This window comes from Lissotriton helveticus, chromosome 3_1, assembly GCF_964261635.1.
Source record: "Lissotriton helveticus chromosome 3_1, aLisHel1.1, whole genome shotgun sequence".
Lineage (NCBI taxonomy): Eukaryota > Metazoa > Chordata > Amphibia > Caudata > Salamandridae > Lissotriton > Lissotriton helveticus.
This window is the reverse complement of record NC_136061.1, coordinates 1,798,752,864-1,798,766,718: the sequence shown is the minus strand read 5'-3', so window position 1 is coordinate 1,798,766,718 and position 13,855 is coordinate 1,798,752,864. Positions and strand designations below refer to the sequence as shown.

The following is a 13,855-nucleotide window of genomic DNA, read 5'->3' as shown; positions in this document are numbered from 1 at the left end:
ATAGAGGCTGAACACAGACAACTGAGGGGAGGGGAAATGGGATAGGCTGCAATCTGATCATGCAGGGTGGGCAGTGGAAACACCACAGACCATGCAGGTCAGGCAGCGGGGGCAGTGGTTGCATGGTGGACCATGGAAGACAGGAGTGAAGGGATAGGGACATGAATTGAACAGTGCAAAGCAGGGATGAGGCAGGGACAGGGGCATTAAGGTGACCATGCTGGGTAGGTGGGAGGAACAGAAGGAGCACAACAGACTCTGCAAGGCAGCCAGGTGGGATACTGGCAACTAAAATGGACCAAGGAGGGCAGGAGGGTGGGGGCACGGCTACGCACACAGACAAGAGGGGACAGGGTGGAGCAGGGCAGGGGCAGCAAGCTGGCCACAGAGAAAAAGCGGGAGGGGCAGTGGCAGCACATTGCCCATGCAGGAGGGAGGGCAAGGGGCATGGACTCAGATAGCAGAGGAAAGCGAGCAGGAGGGTAAGAACAGTAAGCTAAGAATGGAAGACAAGTGAGAAGGGCAGTGGAAGCACAAAAGGCTGCATGGTGCAAGAGGGAAGGCCAAGGGACACAACTTGGACAATGGAGGGCAGGGAGTATGAGGCAGGCGCAGCAAACAGATCATGGAGGAAAGGTCTGCAGGGGCAGCACAACATACCATGAAAGGAAGGAGGGGGCAGGGGCACACAGACTGAAGGGCAGGGGCAGTAACCTGCTCACAATTGGTAAGCTGGCGTGGGCTGGGTTAGTTGTCCACAGAGGGCTGATGGGAGGGTGTAGGGGCACACAGATGCTGAATGGAGGACAGGTATAAGGGGGCAGCAGTCTGACTATGGCAAGCAGGCCTGAATGGGCAGGGTCAGCACATTGGACCTTGGAGGGGAGGAGAGGGCATGAACATGGAGAATAGAATGCAGGGGGTTGGGGTCAGGAGTAATGATAGCAAGCTGACCACAGAGGGCATGCTGGCAAGGGCTGGAGCAGCACAATGGATGACAGAGGGCAGGCACGCCCTCTGTGATCCATTAAAACACAGACAAAGGGAAACAAGTTTGGTGTTGAGTTTCAATGACAGAGTACGACTGGCCAGTACTAGTATGTCACGTTTCAGTGTGTGCCTTAATCTTAAGGCCGGCTATGAGGTTGAGTTCCAATATGCTGCTTGGTAATCTGAGCTGCAAATAGGTCAACTGGGTTGGAGGTGGTGACATAGGGGCGAGAGAGAAGTAAGGATGGAGAAAGGTAAATACGAGGTGTGCTAAGGCATTGGCAAGGAGGAGGCAGGGCCAAGCAATGAAGCGCACAAAAGAGAACATCATTAGGGAAAAACCAGGGATACTGCAAGAGTGCAGGCAAAAAGGAGAGTAAAGAGATTAGACATGACACATAAGATATTGCCTTATTTGGGGTTTTCAAACCTTAAGGGGTGCATTTAATGACCATTATTAGGGAATAAATCTGGAAAGGAGAATATGTGGAGGTGTTTAAATTGCTACATAGGGCAGTGAGTATGAAAAAAGTGTTGAATGAAGAGGGATTTGAGATGCCTAGATGCTCTAGGGTGCCTGCAGCTAGAGAAAATTGGATGGTGGAATTTGTAATCAATGCCAGTATCAACTGTGAAACATATCTGGAGCAATGCGAGGCATTGTTTAAACACATTGACATAATTTGCAAAGCTCAGACTACTTTTTTGGACATGGTTTTGGATGTGGTATGATGAGGAATTTAGAGGTAGGCTTGCAGAAGACTAGGACAAGCAATCATGGTAATTTGTGGGCCTTTTGGGCAGGTGGTTCGATCCAGGGACAACTATGGGGTCGACTAGTTGGGAGGGGTAGGGGGCGAGACCAGCAGGGGGAAAAGCCATAGACCAGTAGGTGTCATCCTCTTTGAGCCATAAAATAGGGCATGCGGTCTACCCCAGTGACAGATAGTTTTTTTCCTCCACCCTTATAAAGGAGTTTGGAGAGTGCTTTGGTGTAGGTATGGCGTGTAGTACACAGGTGAGTAGTTCAATTTGGGGGTACAGTAGGGTTTATTGCTGATGGAGAGCTGCATTATTTAAATATGCAGTTTTGGAGAGTAAGCAGCACATAATTAAGTTTGGTTAAACTCATGGTCTGGAGAAGCATTCTGAGGGGAGAAAGGAGGGGGAAAGTTGAGTTACTGAGAGTTAAGAACTGAGAAAGCTGAATTATATCTTAGCATGTTGCCTAATGCCCGATGGAAAGGTTGGAGAGGAGTGATGGGGTGTTTAAACACATAATTGTTGAGGGGTTGGTGTTAGGGGAGGGGTCTGTTCTTGTTAGGTTTGGTTAATGTCTAGTGAGGTATTGGTGGTAGCATGTATGGCATGGGCAAAAGTTTGATTACCCATGATGCGCACATGTTCATTAAAAGAGTCCTTTTTCACAAACAGAATTGGTGTAAGTGTAGTTTCTGGGTTGGGCTATCCAGACCATAACCCTATCTGCACTTCACTTTCACGATATTATAGTGCAGTGGGAGGGGGTGTAGACTTTTTTTATTTTTTAAAGAAGAGGGTGAAGAGGGGTGCGTTGTTGTATAATACCACTAAAGGAGAACAATAAATTATAGGGAGGCTATGGGGAACTCCACATAAAAACACAATAGGCGGATACGGACCTTAAATGCTGCTTTACTTCCAGATTAGGGACCACATCCGCAAACTTCAAATAGATGCCTCCCTTTGTGAATTGATTTTTAAGAAACCATTGCAGAGAAGGGCATTGCAAAGACAAAAAAGGTATAATGCATAGGGAAGGAGATGGTCCAATGGAGCCGAGTACTCACCACAGGAAACTCACCTGCGGTGAGATGTCCTATAACCAAACCGATCACATACTTACATATGCCCAGTGAAAACTTTCCCCAGCAAAAGGTTGCCGTTAACCAAGAATGTACATGTTCGCCATACAACGCATACCAGAAAGGCAATAGATAGCAAAGGCACAATAAGATTGATTGCGACACGAAAATATTCCGACAGAATTGATGAGAAATTGGATATTTAAAGTAAAAATGTCACAACAGATGAGCCGAAAACTCTACTCTCAGCTTGTCTGCTAAGCCCTAATACACGCTCTGACACGAAAAACTCAATTAAGTGAAAGAAAACTCTACACAGGGTCGTATCAGCATAATCCACCCCAATGTTAGGGATAGGTAAGTCTGCATTTTAACAGATGTTAGTTTTTAGAGAAAACAGTGGTTTTCTCCAAAAGCTAACGTGTGCTAAAATGCTGAGGCAGCCTTGTAAATATCGCGATGTGAACATCAGCGATATTTGCAAAGTAGTCCATCCGGGGTACGCCCAGTGACACCCACTTTGCATCTCATTAGAGATGCAAAGGGAGGCGTTGGGAAAAAGGGTGCTAACATGCACTTAAGCATGTTAGTACCCTCTTGTAAATGGGGCGATAGTTTTATCTCTGATTTTTGGGCTTTTTAAGCCAAAAAAGCGGAGATAAAGCTCTTGTAAATATTCCCCTGCCTTGTGTAAATAAACATCCGCGCTATGCCTGGGCTGGTCCCAAAAGGCGATGCACAGGACAGCCAGTAACCAAGGCTTGATTGAGTTCGTCCAAACGAACGGTTGAAGAGGGCTGATCCAGAGACGTTTTAATGCATGGGCAAAGTGGGCTCTGGCCAAGGGCCCCAGCCTTTCAGGGGGCCCCAGACAGAGTCAGCTTAATTCTCCAGAGTTTTGCCCTAATGACCTTGATTATTTCTTAAACAGATTGTTTTAAATACTGTTTTCCTTTAATTGATTTTTTATGTACCTAATGTGTGAGAGTCTAGTGCAGCCATTTTGCAGAGCAATGTTGTGTTTATGTTTCATACAATATAAATAAAAAAAGTTTCTTTTAGATCAAACAAGGCCTAACATATAAGAAATGGGAGGGTGTCACAGAGATTATTTGCCGTAAAATTGGTGAGCTGCTGCTGTGTTACAATATTGAAAACACACATAACTATCCCTGAATTTTAGATGTATACACATTTAGGGCCTTACTTATGAGAATTGATGCATCGCTGTGTGAAAACAGGGATGCATCACTTCTTAGTGCGCCCTCCTTGCAACATGATGGATGCGTCATATTTACTGAATGACGCATCATGTCGCAAGGAGTTACATATACGTCAGTATTTCTGACTTATCTGTAGGCGCAAATGTGATGCATTGCTGGGGTGTCTGAAAATAGACGCAACTCCAGCGACCCATGTGAAAGGGCCTACATCAGTCTTATGCCTGCTGTGAGGCAGGTGTAAGATATTGACGCAATGGCATCCTAGAAGTGGCGCACTGAGTTCTCATAGATTTCAATGCGCCACTTCTACGAGGCTTTTTGCGGGGAACACCCACCCTGCATACATTATATCTGGCGCAGGTATAATGTGGTGCAGGAGTTTACAAAGTGACGCATCTGTCTAGATGTGTCACTTTGTAAATAGGGCGCACATAGCACATTGTTTACGCTGCTGGTGCGTCACAAAAAGTGACACACCGGTGGAATAAAAGTGAAGCAAGGCCTCATAAATAAGGCCTTTAGAAGTTGGGCGAGTGTTCCTTTGCACTGTCAGGGACCTAATGAAATGAAATAGTGTATTTAATAAAGCGCGCAGTGTCCTGGCGCGTGACACCGGGAGGAAATTATATCTAAATAAAGATTATTATTATTATTATTACGTATAAGACTCATCAGTTATTACAAAGCCAGGTTTTTAAGTTCTTCCTGAAAGAGAGTAGGTCTGTGGTTAGTCTCTGAGACTCAGGGAGTCTATTCCACAATTTTGCACCTAGAAAGCCGAGGGATCTGCCTCCAGTTTTAGGCACGATGGCCAGGTTGGCATTGGAAGATCTTAGGGGTATAGATGTTGTGTAGTGATTAACTTGCTTATTTAGGTAGCTGGCTCCTAAGTCGTGGAAAGCTTTAACCCCTTCGGCGCTGATGACAAAGCCAGCTCGTCATGGGCGTTACCCGCGCTACGCGGATGACGAGCTGGCTTTGTCATAAACAAGCCTTTTTTTTTCAGGGCACAGCGGGAAAACGCAGTAGCGCGGTAGGGGTTAAAGAAGATGGTCATCGCTTTGAAATCGATCTGTTATTTCATGCAGAGCCAGTGTAGAGACTTAAGAATAGGGGTCATACTAGATCTTGGTATAGGTCTCAGGATGGCTCTGGCCGCTGCGCTTTGTACCACTTGTAGGCGCTGGATAAGGGATTTGGAAAGACCGAGGTACAAGCTGTTAAAAAAGTAATGCTTTTATGTCACCAGAGCCAGCACCACGATCTTTCTGCTCTCAAGCGGTAACAGTGGCAGAAATGTCTTTAGCATCCGGAGTATGCCAAAGCAAGCAGCAGTTACATTTTGGATTTGAAAGCGCATGGAGAGTGTCTTGTTTATGACAATTCCTATGTTTTTTACTTACTCCTTTTCTGCGGGTGGGGGTGTCAGATCTTTTGGCCACCAGGAGCTCTAGTCTGGCGTTTATGGATTAGCAAAGAAAACAATTTCAGTTTTGTCAGGATTGCACTTCAGCTGATTGATCTTAAGCCAGTTAAAAAACCTTTGTGAGGCAAGACCTAATCAATGCCCTGTCTTTTTCACATGTAAAAATAAGCTGAGTGTCAGCAGCATGGGAAACAATTTAGGCTCCCTCTTCCTCTACCAGAAATTCAAGGGAGGATTGATATGTATTAAAAAGGGTAGGACTGAGACTGGAGCCCTGAGGGACACCTACATTCATGGCCGGAACCGGGGATGAGAAAGGGGGGAGCCAGATGTCCTGAGATCTATTTGCCAAGAAGGATGACATCCATGTTAAGGCGGCCATCCCCCCCAGTCCGTTGTTAGGAAGTCTCTTCAAGAGCCTCTCATGTGGGACCGTAGCGAAGGCCGCCTACAGATCGAGCAGTATCAGAACCGCCTTGCCTCCCTGGTCCTGCTTACCCTTGAGAAATTCAGTCACTTCCAGCAGAGCGGATGCCGTACTGTAGTTAGCCCTAAAACCGGATTGGGACTCAAGAAGGAGCTTCCCATCTTCAATCTGTTTTTGGAGGGCCTTGTTTACATGCTTTTCTAATACTTTGGAGATTGGCCTGTAGTTGGCAGGGTCTGTCGGTTTGGTGTTAGCCTTTTTTATCAGTGGGTGACTCTTAGCATTCTTCCATAATTTTGGCATGTTGCCTGAGGAGAGGGAAGCATTAAAGAGCTGGTTTACTGTGGGGTTTATGGTGGGAGCTTAATAGGTTCAGGATATTCCCTGGACATGGGTCGGTAGGAGAGCCATACTTAATGCTTTGGAGAAGGGTCAGTGACTCTTCAAACAGAAACTCAGGGAAAGCTAGTAAAAATGGAGGCCATGAGGTGAAATTTGCTGTTAGAACTAAGGTAGAAGGTCATGTTCTTCCTCTGAGATGTTAGTGAAGGCTTGTTGGATCACAGAGATCTTTTAGTGGACGAATGTAGCTATTTGCTTAGAGCATTCATTCGTGCATGGTCCTTCCTTTGTGCCAGCTTTCAGGGCGATTAAGGATTTAAACATACTAAAGATTTCCTTACTCTTATTTTGGGCATTTTCTATCTTGGTTTGAAAGACTTTTTTCTTGGCTGCCTTCACAAGAATGTAATGAGTTTTTAAAGTGTCTTTATACACCTTCCTCTCCTCAGGTAGATAGGATGTACGCCATTTCCGTTCCATTTTTCTACAATTTCTTTTGCTAGATCTGAGGGAATCGTTAAACCATGGAGCTGGTGGGGCCAACCTCTTTGATGAGCGGGAAACAACCAGTACCGCTGCACCAATGTTCGTTCGGAGCCATGAATCTATTGAGAGGGCATATGAGACGGGAGATCCAGAAAGCTCCCGTGAGGAACGACTGAGGGCGTCTTCTAACATCGGGATGGATATTTTGTAGAATGCTCTGTAATTAGGTACTTTTGCCCTGCGTTAGCCCAAGGGGCTGTGGTAGAGTTGGGAATTACAAATTTTAATAGGAGGTAGTCAGACCAGGTAATGGGAAGAGGTAGGCTTACTGATATGTCAAAGCTCTGAAAGATTTGGTCTAGGGTACGGCCTTTCTCATGGGTGGCCGAGGAAATGGATGGCAGCATCTTCAACAAGAAAATTGTTGGAGGGTCTTTGTCATTGTCCATATGTATTTTGAAATCTCCCAGAATAAGGCAGTTGTTGAATTTTAAGGCCAGGGAGGTGGTGGCTGTATTAGGCATAGTAATACAATTTCCAATTGCACCGGGAGGTCTGTAAATCAGAAAAACAGCTATGCTATTCGGTCCCTCCTAAGGATTTTATAAGCCGTAGGGATGGCCGAGATGATAGTAGGGTTGGGGGCTGCAAACAGCCAGGTCTCAGTGAGAAATTTAAGATCAGACTGTTTGTCTAAAAGTAGGTAATACATGTGTGGTTCATGCTTTTGCATAGAGTGACAATTTAAAAGGGTGGCCTTTATGTCCTCTGTTTTCGGATTGTTTTTACACCTATTGTTGCGTGGGAGGATCTTGGGTGCAAGTTTCCTGGGCTGGAGGAGAGACCAGTTGCACTTATTGCATCGAAAGTCTACCTCCAAGCTCGGATCAGCCGCTGTACACTGACATAATGGTAGCCGCCTAAGGCTAAGCAGTTTTTCCCTATTTTAATATAGTGGAATAAACTCACCGGAGGGAAACTGGGCAACATGGCGTGCGCCCAGCACCTCCAGGACCTGACAGGCGCAGACAGGCTTGCCAGTGGCATGCTGCTGCGCACATCCGTTTGCATCGAGAATATATAGCCTAATACCTATGATTCAAACTGGATCTCTAATGCAGCTGAGAAAGCAGAAACTGTGTGGGCGGAAGTGAGGGGCCCAATAGTAGCCCCAGCCCTCTGCACAATCGGCATATAAGCCTCGGCAGACAAGGACTGGAGGAAAAGCGAGAAGCGAATCAAAGCAGCTAAGGAGGTGAAGACAAGCAGAAGCAAGTAAAGTGCAAGTGCGCGTAGGTAAGAGAAATTGTTAAAAAGCACAGAGTAATTCAGCCACACATATACAATTTTAAAAGTATTTAAAACCTAGTAGCAGGATACACAAAATCCTACTGCTGTCAGCTGCGCGCGTCTGTTTGCATCAGGAATATAATATATAGGATAATGCCTATGATGCAAACTGGATTGCTAAGGCAGCTGGAGAAGCGGAAACTGCATGGGAAACAGGGGCTCGAATTGAATCATAAATTCAAAGCTGTTTTGAACAGGGGCCCCCAAAATATGCTTGGCCCAGGGCCCCCCAAATCCTTAAGATGTCCCTGGGCTGACGAAAATTCACTTACTGTAAGCATATGTGCATGTTATGAGCTGTGTAGTGGTGAGAATTGTTGCGTCGACAGAGAGCTAAAGCTGTCTCTCGTCAGGCCTTTAAGTGTCTTCAGATGTAATTTGAATGCACATTGGGAAAATGTTTCTGGTTTGAACAGTTTTGGACATCGTAGAGTTATAGTGTTAGAATGCCTTATTCAGTTTTGACATTGCAAACAAACTATCATTTTAAAATGATTTTATTAAAACACTATACTCAAAGAAGAAATGCAGAGTGAGAGAAAATGAAACTTACTCGCATGTAGATATGTGGTTTCATTGCATGTGCACACCGCAATCCCTGCATTGCTAGTGCACACCTCATCATCAGCACACGCAGGTTCACAGTTCAGCTCCTCTGGAATAAAAGAAAACAATAGATGTGAAAACTGGGCACACTCCGGAATTATTAAGGAATTTTAATGTCAGCACTAAAAAAGCACCAAAACAGCTTTTAAGTGTTATTTTGCGCATTTCCCCACCCTCACTTGTATTATACAAACTTGTAAGGAATTCTCTTTTAGTCTTCGCGCCAACACATGGCTTGATAAGACAGCCTCGCGTTTGTGTAATGAAATACTGTCATCTCACTTTACGGCCTTCTAGTCAATTAACCATTAAGCAACACGTTAAGAAGCCTCAACAAATATTCACAAGATAATCTTTAATTACTTCTAACCTTCTCTTATAGGCATGTTCTAATAAAGCAATGGGCAAGGCGCGTCCATAAAGTAGCGCTTTTGTTATCAGTGTGAATTTTTTTTCGGTTTGTAGTTTTATTTTGTCACTGGCATTCGCAGATGAATTTATCGACATTAACAAGTTGTAGTGCCTGAAATAGGACATCAATTAAATTCTTCGTGCCTGCACACAGACATATGTCGCTGGGAGATGCCACGTGTAATTGGAGGGGGTTGTGCTAAAAACCTTCCACAATGAAGCACACAATGTCCAAAAGGAAACATTAGAAACAATATTGACCATAATTCGGAAGTAGGTTTGAGGCCCCCTATAGTTTGAGCTCATTAAACACAAAACAAAACACCCCAATCCACGCACAAAATATATTATATGAAACAGCGCACTAAAACACCAACCCAACTTTGCTTAGTTAAATGTAAACTGTTGACTCCTAAAAGACCCTACAGTTTACATTAACTCACAGACATACTGCAAGCCAGACCCAAACCCACACCATTTTGCCCCAAATGGCATGTACCCAAATAGGGCTAGTCTGCGAGCTCCACTTACCAAACACAAGCAACCACTATAATACATGGGATTCTGCAATCCCTGTATAAACACGTCTCGAATTGCTTTATAATCGGCGACTTGTGACGCCCCTGTAGTATACTGAAAAAAGTGGAGTCCAAGTAATTTTCCATGAAGATTTATTGATTAGCAGATTACATGGAAAAGAAGAATAAAAGCCCCCCAGGAGCCCATACACCAACTGACTCAGGCACTCCTACATTCCACATCCCAACATTCTCTCACGCAATCATTATGGCTCAGCAGCAGGGTACCACATATCTCCTTCCTTTACAAAGGAAAAGAAGGAAGTATTAAATACATCAGAAAATATGCAAGAAAATAGAGAAGAAAATACAATAGAAGAAAGCATGGAAATGAAAGGTGGAAAAGTAGGAAACACAAACAAGAAAAGATTAAAGAAAACAATGACTAATGCACCAACACCCATTCTCACAGAAAGACAAACCCACATCCTTCCTCACAATAATAACAAAACAAACCCAAGTACAAAGATATGAAAGCTGGCCAGGCAAACACAAATATATACAAGGGCATAAGCAAAAAGGTGAAGGAGAGAACACAAATTAGAAGCAAAAGATCAGTAAAAAGGTGGAAGACAACTATAGATAGAACAAGCAAAAGGATAGTTGATTTTAACTCTAGCAAGAGTATGGAGAAAAGTCCCCAGAAAGACAGCAAATCCTAGGTATGGCAGAAAATGCCACACGGTACATTGCAATATGTAAATGCAAAAACAAAAATAGGTGTTGGAAAAACCACACAGTACAATGCCATACAGAAACGTAAAACTAGTGTGACGTAAAATATCACAGTAACACAAGGTATGATGTAAAATATCATACAGTAAAAACACAAGGTATGATGTAAAATTCCACTTGAAATAATGTAAAATGCAGGAAATGTAAAACTAAGTGTGGAGCACGCCACACAGCACAACGTACAGCAAAACTTTGCAAGTGGAGGTGTGAAAATAACCGCACAGTACTAATGGGAACTGGAAAGCTACTCCAAACACAGGAAATGTGTGGGCAGGCACCACACAGTACAATACAATAAGAAGCAAAGGCAGAGGGTAGAAACTACCAGAGCAATAATATTACGTAAAGAAAGGTTCCCCAGGAAAACAACAGCATGTAAGTGAAACTTGCAGTCATGTGAACATAGATTGCGCAGGACATTGCAAGAAAAATAAATAGAGAGCTAAATAAATGAATAAATAAACAATGAAGGAGAATAAATGTCCAAGCAAATTGCAGGTTGTCAGCAGGTTGAATAATCCTTGTGGCGCAACAGGGTGAATACTTGTAGCGCAGCAGGAAAAGTTAAAGAACTAGATGGCACAGTAAAAAAAAGCAAATACATTGAGTGTGCTAATAGTGAAACTATTAGACATGCTTCACATCTAGAGTTATTCCCAGAAAAGAAGGCTTGAATAAAAGCTCAAATATCAAAAAGAAGGGAGGTCTCCTAATTAATGCAATCGGGGACAAGGAGGATTGATTGACAGAAGCTTCAGAACGTCCCAATATTCAGTTTTTGAAAACACTTATTGTATAACCCCCTCATAACTCAAAAAAACTAAAGTGATAACAACCTCACAATACAATACAATATTAAAAATGAAGCATAAATTCGAAAAAAATAGGTTTTGTAAAAAGTTGCACAATTTTATTACATGTAATTCCATTGAATAATTATTCATAATATAGTGCCTGTTGGACAGGCCCCATGAAGGGCTCGCTCCCTCCCCGCATGGCAGGGCCCTGGTATCGGCCCTCCAGGTGCTACCCGCAGAAGCAACCCGCAACCCGTCCCCCATGGGACGTCTACCCCCGGTATCCCCTGTGTCCCTGGCCTGGGCCACCGTCAGCACCCTTGCCCGGGCCAACCGCCATCTTGGACACTGCGCCACGAGGCCGCGTGGCCTCAGCTCGGCCCCAACCCCGGGCCTGGCCGGGCCCCGACATCCCGGCACCACCATCCACCCAGGAGGTGAACGGACCACTTGGCAGGTCAATGGGAGTAAGAAGTGTCGATGGCTCTCTCCCGCCAGGTGCCGATCACCCCCGGCCTCCCCGGGTGCCGGCTCCACCCCCCTGCTGGGTGTCTGGACTCCCTCATCCCGGACCTCCCGACCTCCAAGAGCGAGGGTCCGGACATCAAAGAGCGCCAGACCTATAACTGAGGCAGCCCCAGAACAGGAAGGCAGTTGTATCCTGGAGTCGAGAGACCCCGCGACGAACTCATCCTTGACGGACTGCTGGCGCTGCCGCAGCCCTGCCTTGTGAACTATTGTCCTGCCTGCTGGCGCTGCCGCGGCCTTCTGCAACCTTCATCTTCGTGGGACCTGCTGGCGCTGCCGCGGCCCGTTGTAACCTCCATCTTCGTGGGACCTGCTGGCGCTGCCGCGGCCCGTTGTACCTTCCATCTTCGTGGGACCTGCTGGCGCTGCCGCGGCCCGTTGTAACATTCATCCTCGTTGGGACCTGCTGGCGCTGCCGCGGCCCGTTGCCACCTATGACCTCTTCGGGACCTGCTGGCGCTGCCGCGGTCCGACCCGTCCGAACACCGAGCTCGAGGATTGTGAGCTATCACCGTTCCACCGCCGTACCTACGGGTACCAAGACTGTCCCGCTACCCCCTTTTTCCTACTAGAGACTAGAGCTGAGAGGACCACAGTGTCCTGATCTCCTTGTATCATACTGCCTCATTTCAAGAACTGCCTATAAAAGGTATTAATCTGATCTTCGTGTGGTGTCCATCTGTGGGGGGGGAAGTTACCTGTCTGTGCGATCGCTGGAGACGGTCCTCACTGGAGGCCTCTCCCCTTGTGCTCGGCCGACCCTCCAGGTCCCCGTCTAACATTGGTGGCCAGCGGCGGGATCCGAACCAACGTGTACCGTACAGACAGTAACTCACCCTACGACTAAAACCACAATGACGACCAAAGAGAACGGATCTGCAGAAAAGTTCCAGATGGAAAAGCTGGAAGAATACAACCACCGAGAGCTCAAACAATTTTGCATGGACTTAGGCATTGCTACCACCGGGCTAAGCACGAAAGAAGACTTCAAAAACGCCCTAGAAGCCTGGACAGAGACGAATACCGCCACCCCCCGGGACCCCGAAGCCCCGGAAGTCAACACCACCCTGACGGAAGAACGGAGAACAGGCCCCTCCCGAGAAGAGATCCAGGGGCGGGAAAAAAATAGACTACACGAGTTAGACTTGGCACGGCTCAAATTAGACGGAGAATTGAAACTGGCGGAACAAAAAATAAACTTAGAACACTTACGGCTCAGAGAAGAGCGAGAGGAAAAACAGAGACAGAGGGATCTCGAGGAAAAAAGACTGGCCTACGAACACGAGTGCAAACTAGCAGAGATAGAAATACGCAAACTGAACAAGAACCTAGGGGTGCCCGAGTCACCGCGCTCCCCGGGTACTACCGAGCAGAAGGTCCACATCCCCAAGGATGTGGTCCGAGAATACCACCGAAACGACGACATACAGCAGTGGTTCAAGGCCTATGAGATCGCCATGACTGCCCACCGGGTCGCTCGAAGTGACTGGGGAGCCGGGTTATGGGGGAGATTCGTCAATGAGGGCCGTGATGCCCTGCTGCAGCTTCCGGACCATCAAATGACGTCCTATGACCACATGAAGGCCGCCCTCCTCAGTCGATATGGGCTTACGCCCGAAATGTACCGCCAGAGGTTCCGCAACTGCACCCGGATCCCAGGCACAACTTGGTTGGAATACGTGAAATATTTCAGCCGGGCCTTCGAGGGATGGATCAAGGGTAACAACGTAACCACTTACGAACAACTCTTCAATCTCATTGTGTGGGAGCACCTCTCCAACAACTGTTTCGTCGAGCTCAGGCAGCACCTCCTCGACAGTAAATTGACTGAACCACGGCAGCTCGCCACCGAGGCGGATCGGTGGGAGAGCACCCGAGTGGCCCGGAGTGGGCCGAATGAGCAGAACAGAACCAACCAAGGTCATCACCGTCCCCGGGGAGGAGGAGGAGGACAGGGCCGGGGCAGAGACGCTGCCCCAGTCGCTCCCGCTAACACCACCCCGCCCCCAGCAGGCCGGGGAAACCCCCCGATGCGCCCGGGGTTCCGAGCCAACGTTACGTGTCATCGATGCCAGCGAGTCGGCCACTATGCCAGTGACCCGACCTGCCCGA

General features: G+C 46.6%; 1 protein-coding gene across 1 annotated transcript in view; it reads right to left on the bottom strand.

Annotated features, from left to right (window-relative positions):
- Positions 1–13,855, bottom strand: part of LOC144823826 (uromodulin-like) — a 242,182-nt gene that overhangs the window by 148,344 nt on the left and 79,983 nt on the right. The window contains exon 4 of the mRNA XM_078682687.1: positions 8,642–8,743. Coding sequence (XP_078538813.1) covers positions 8,642–8,743 — 102 coding nt within the window. The remainder of the gene's footprint in view (positions 1–8,641; positions 8,744–13,855) is intronic.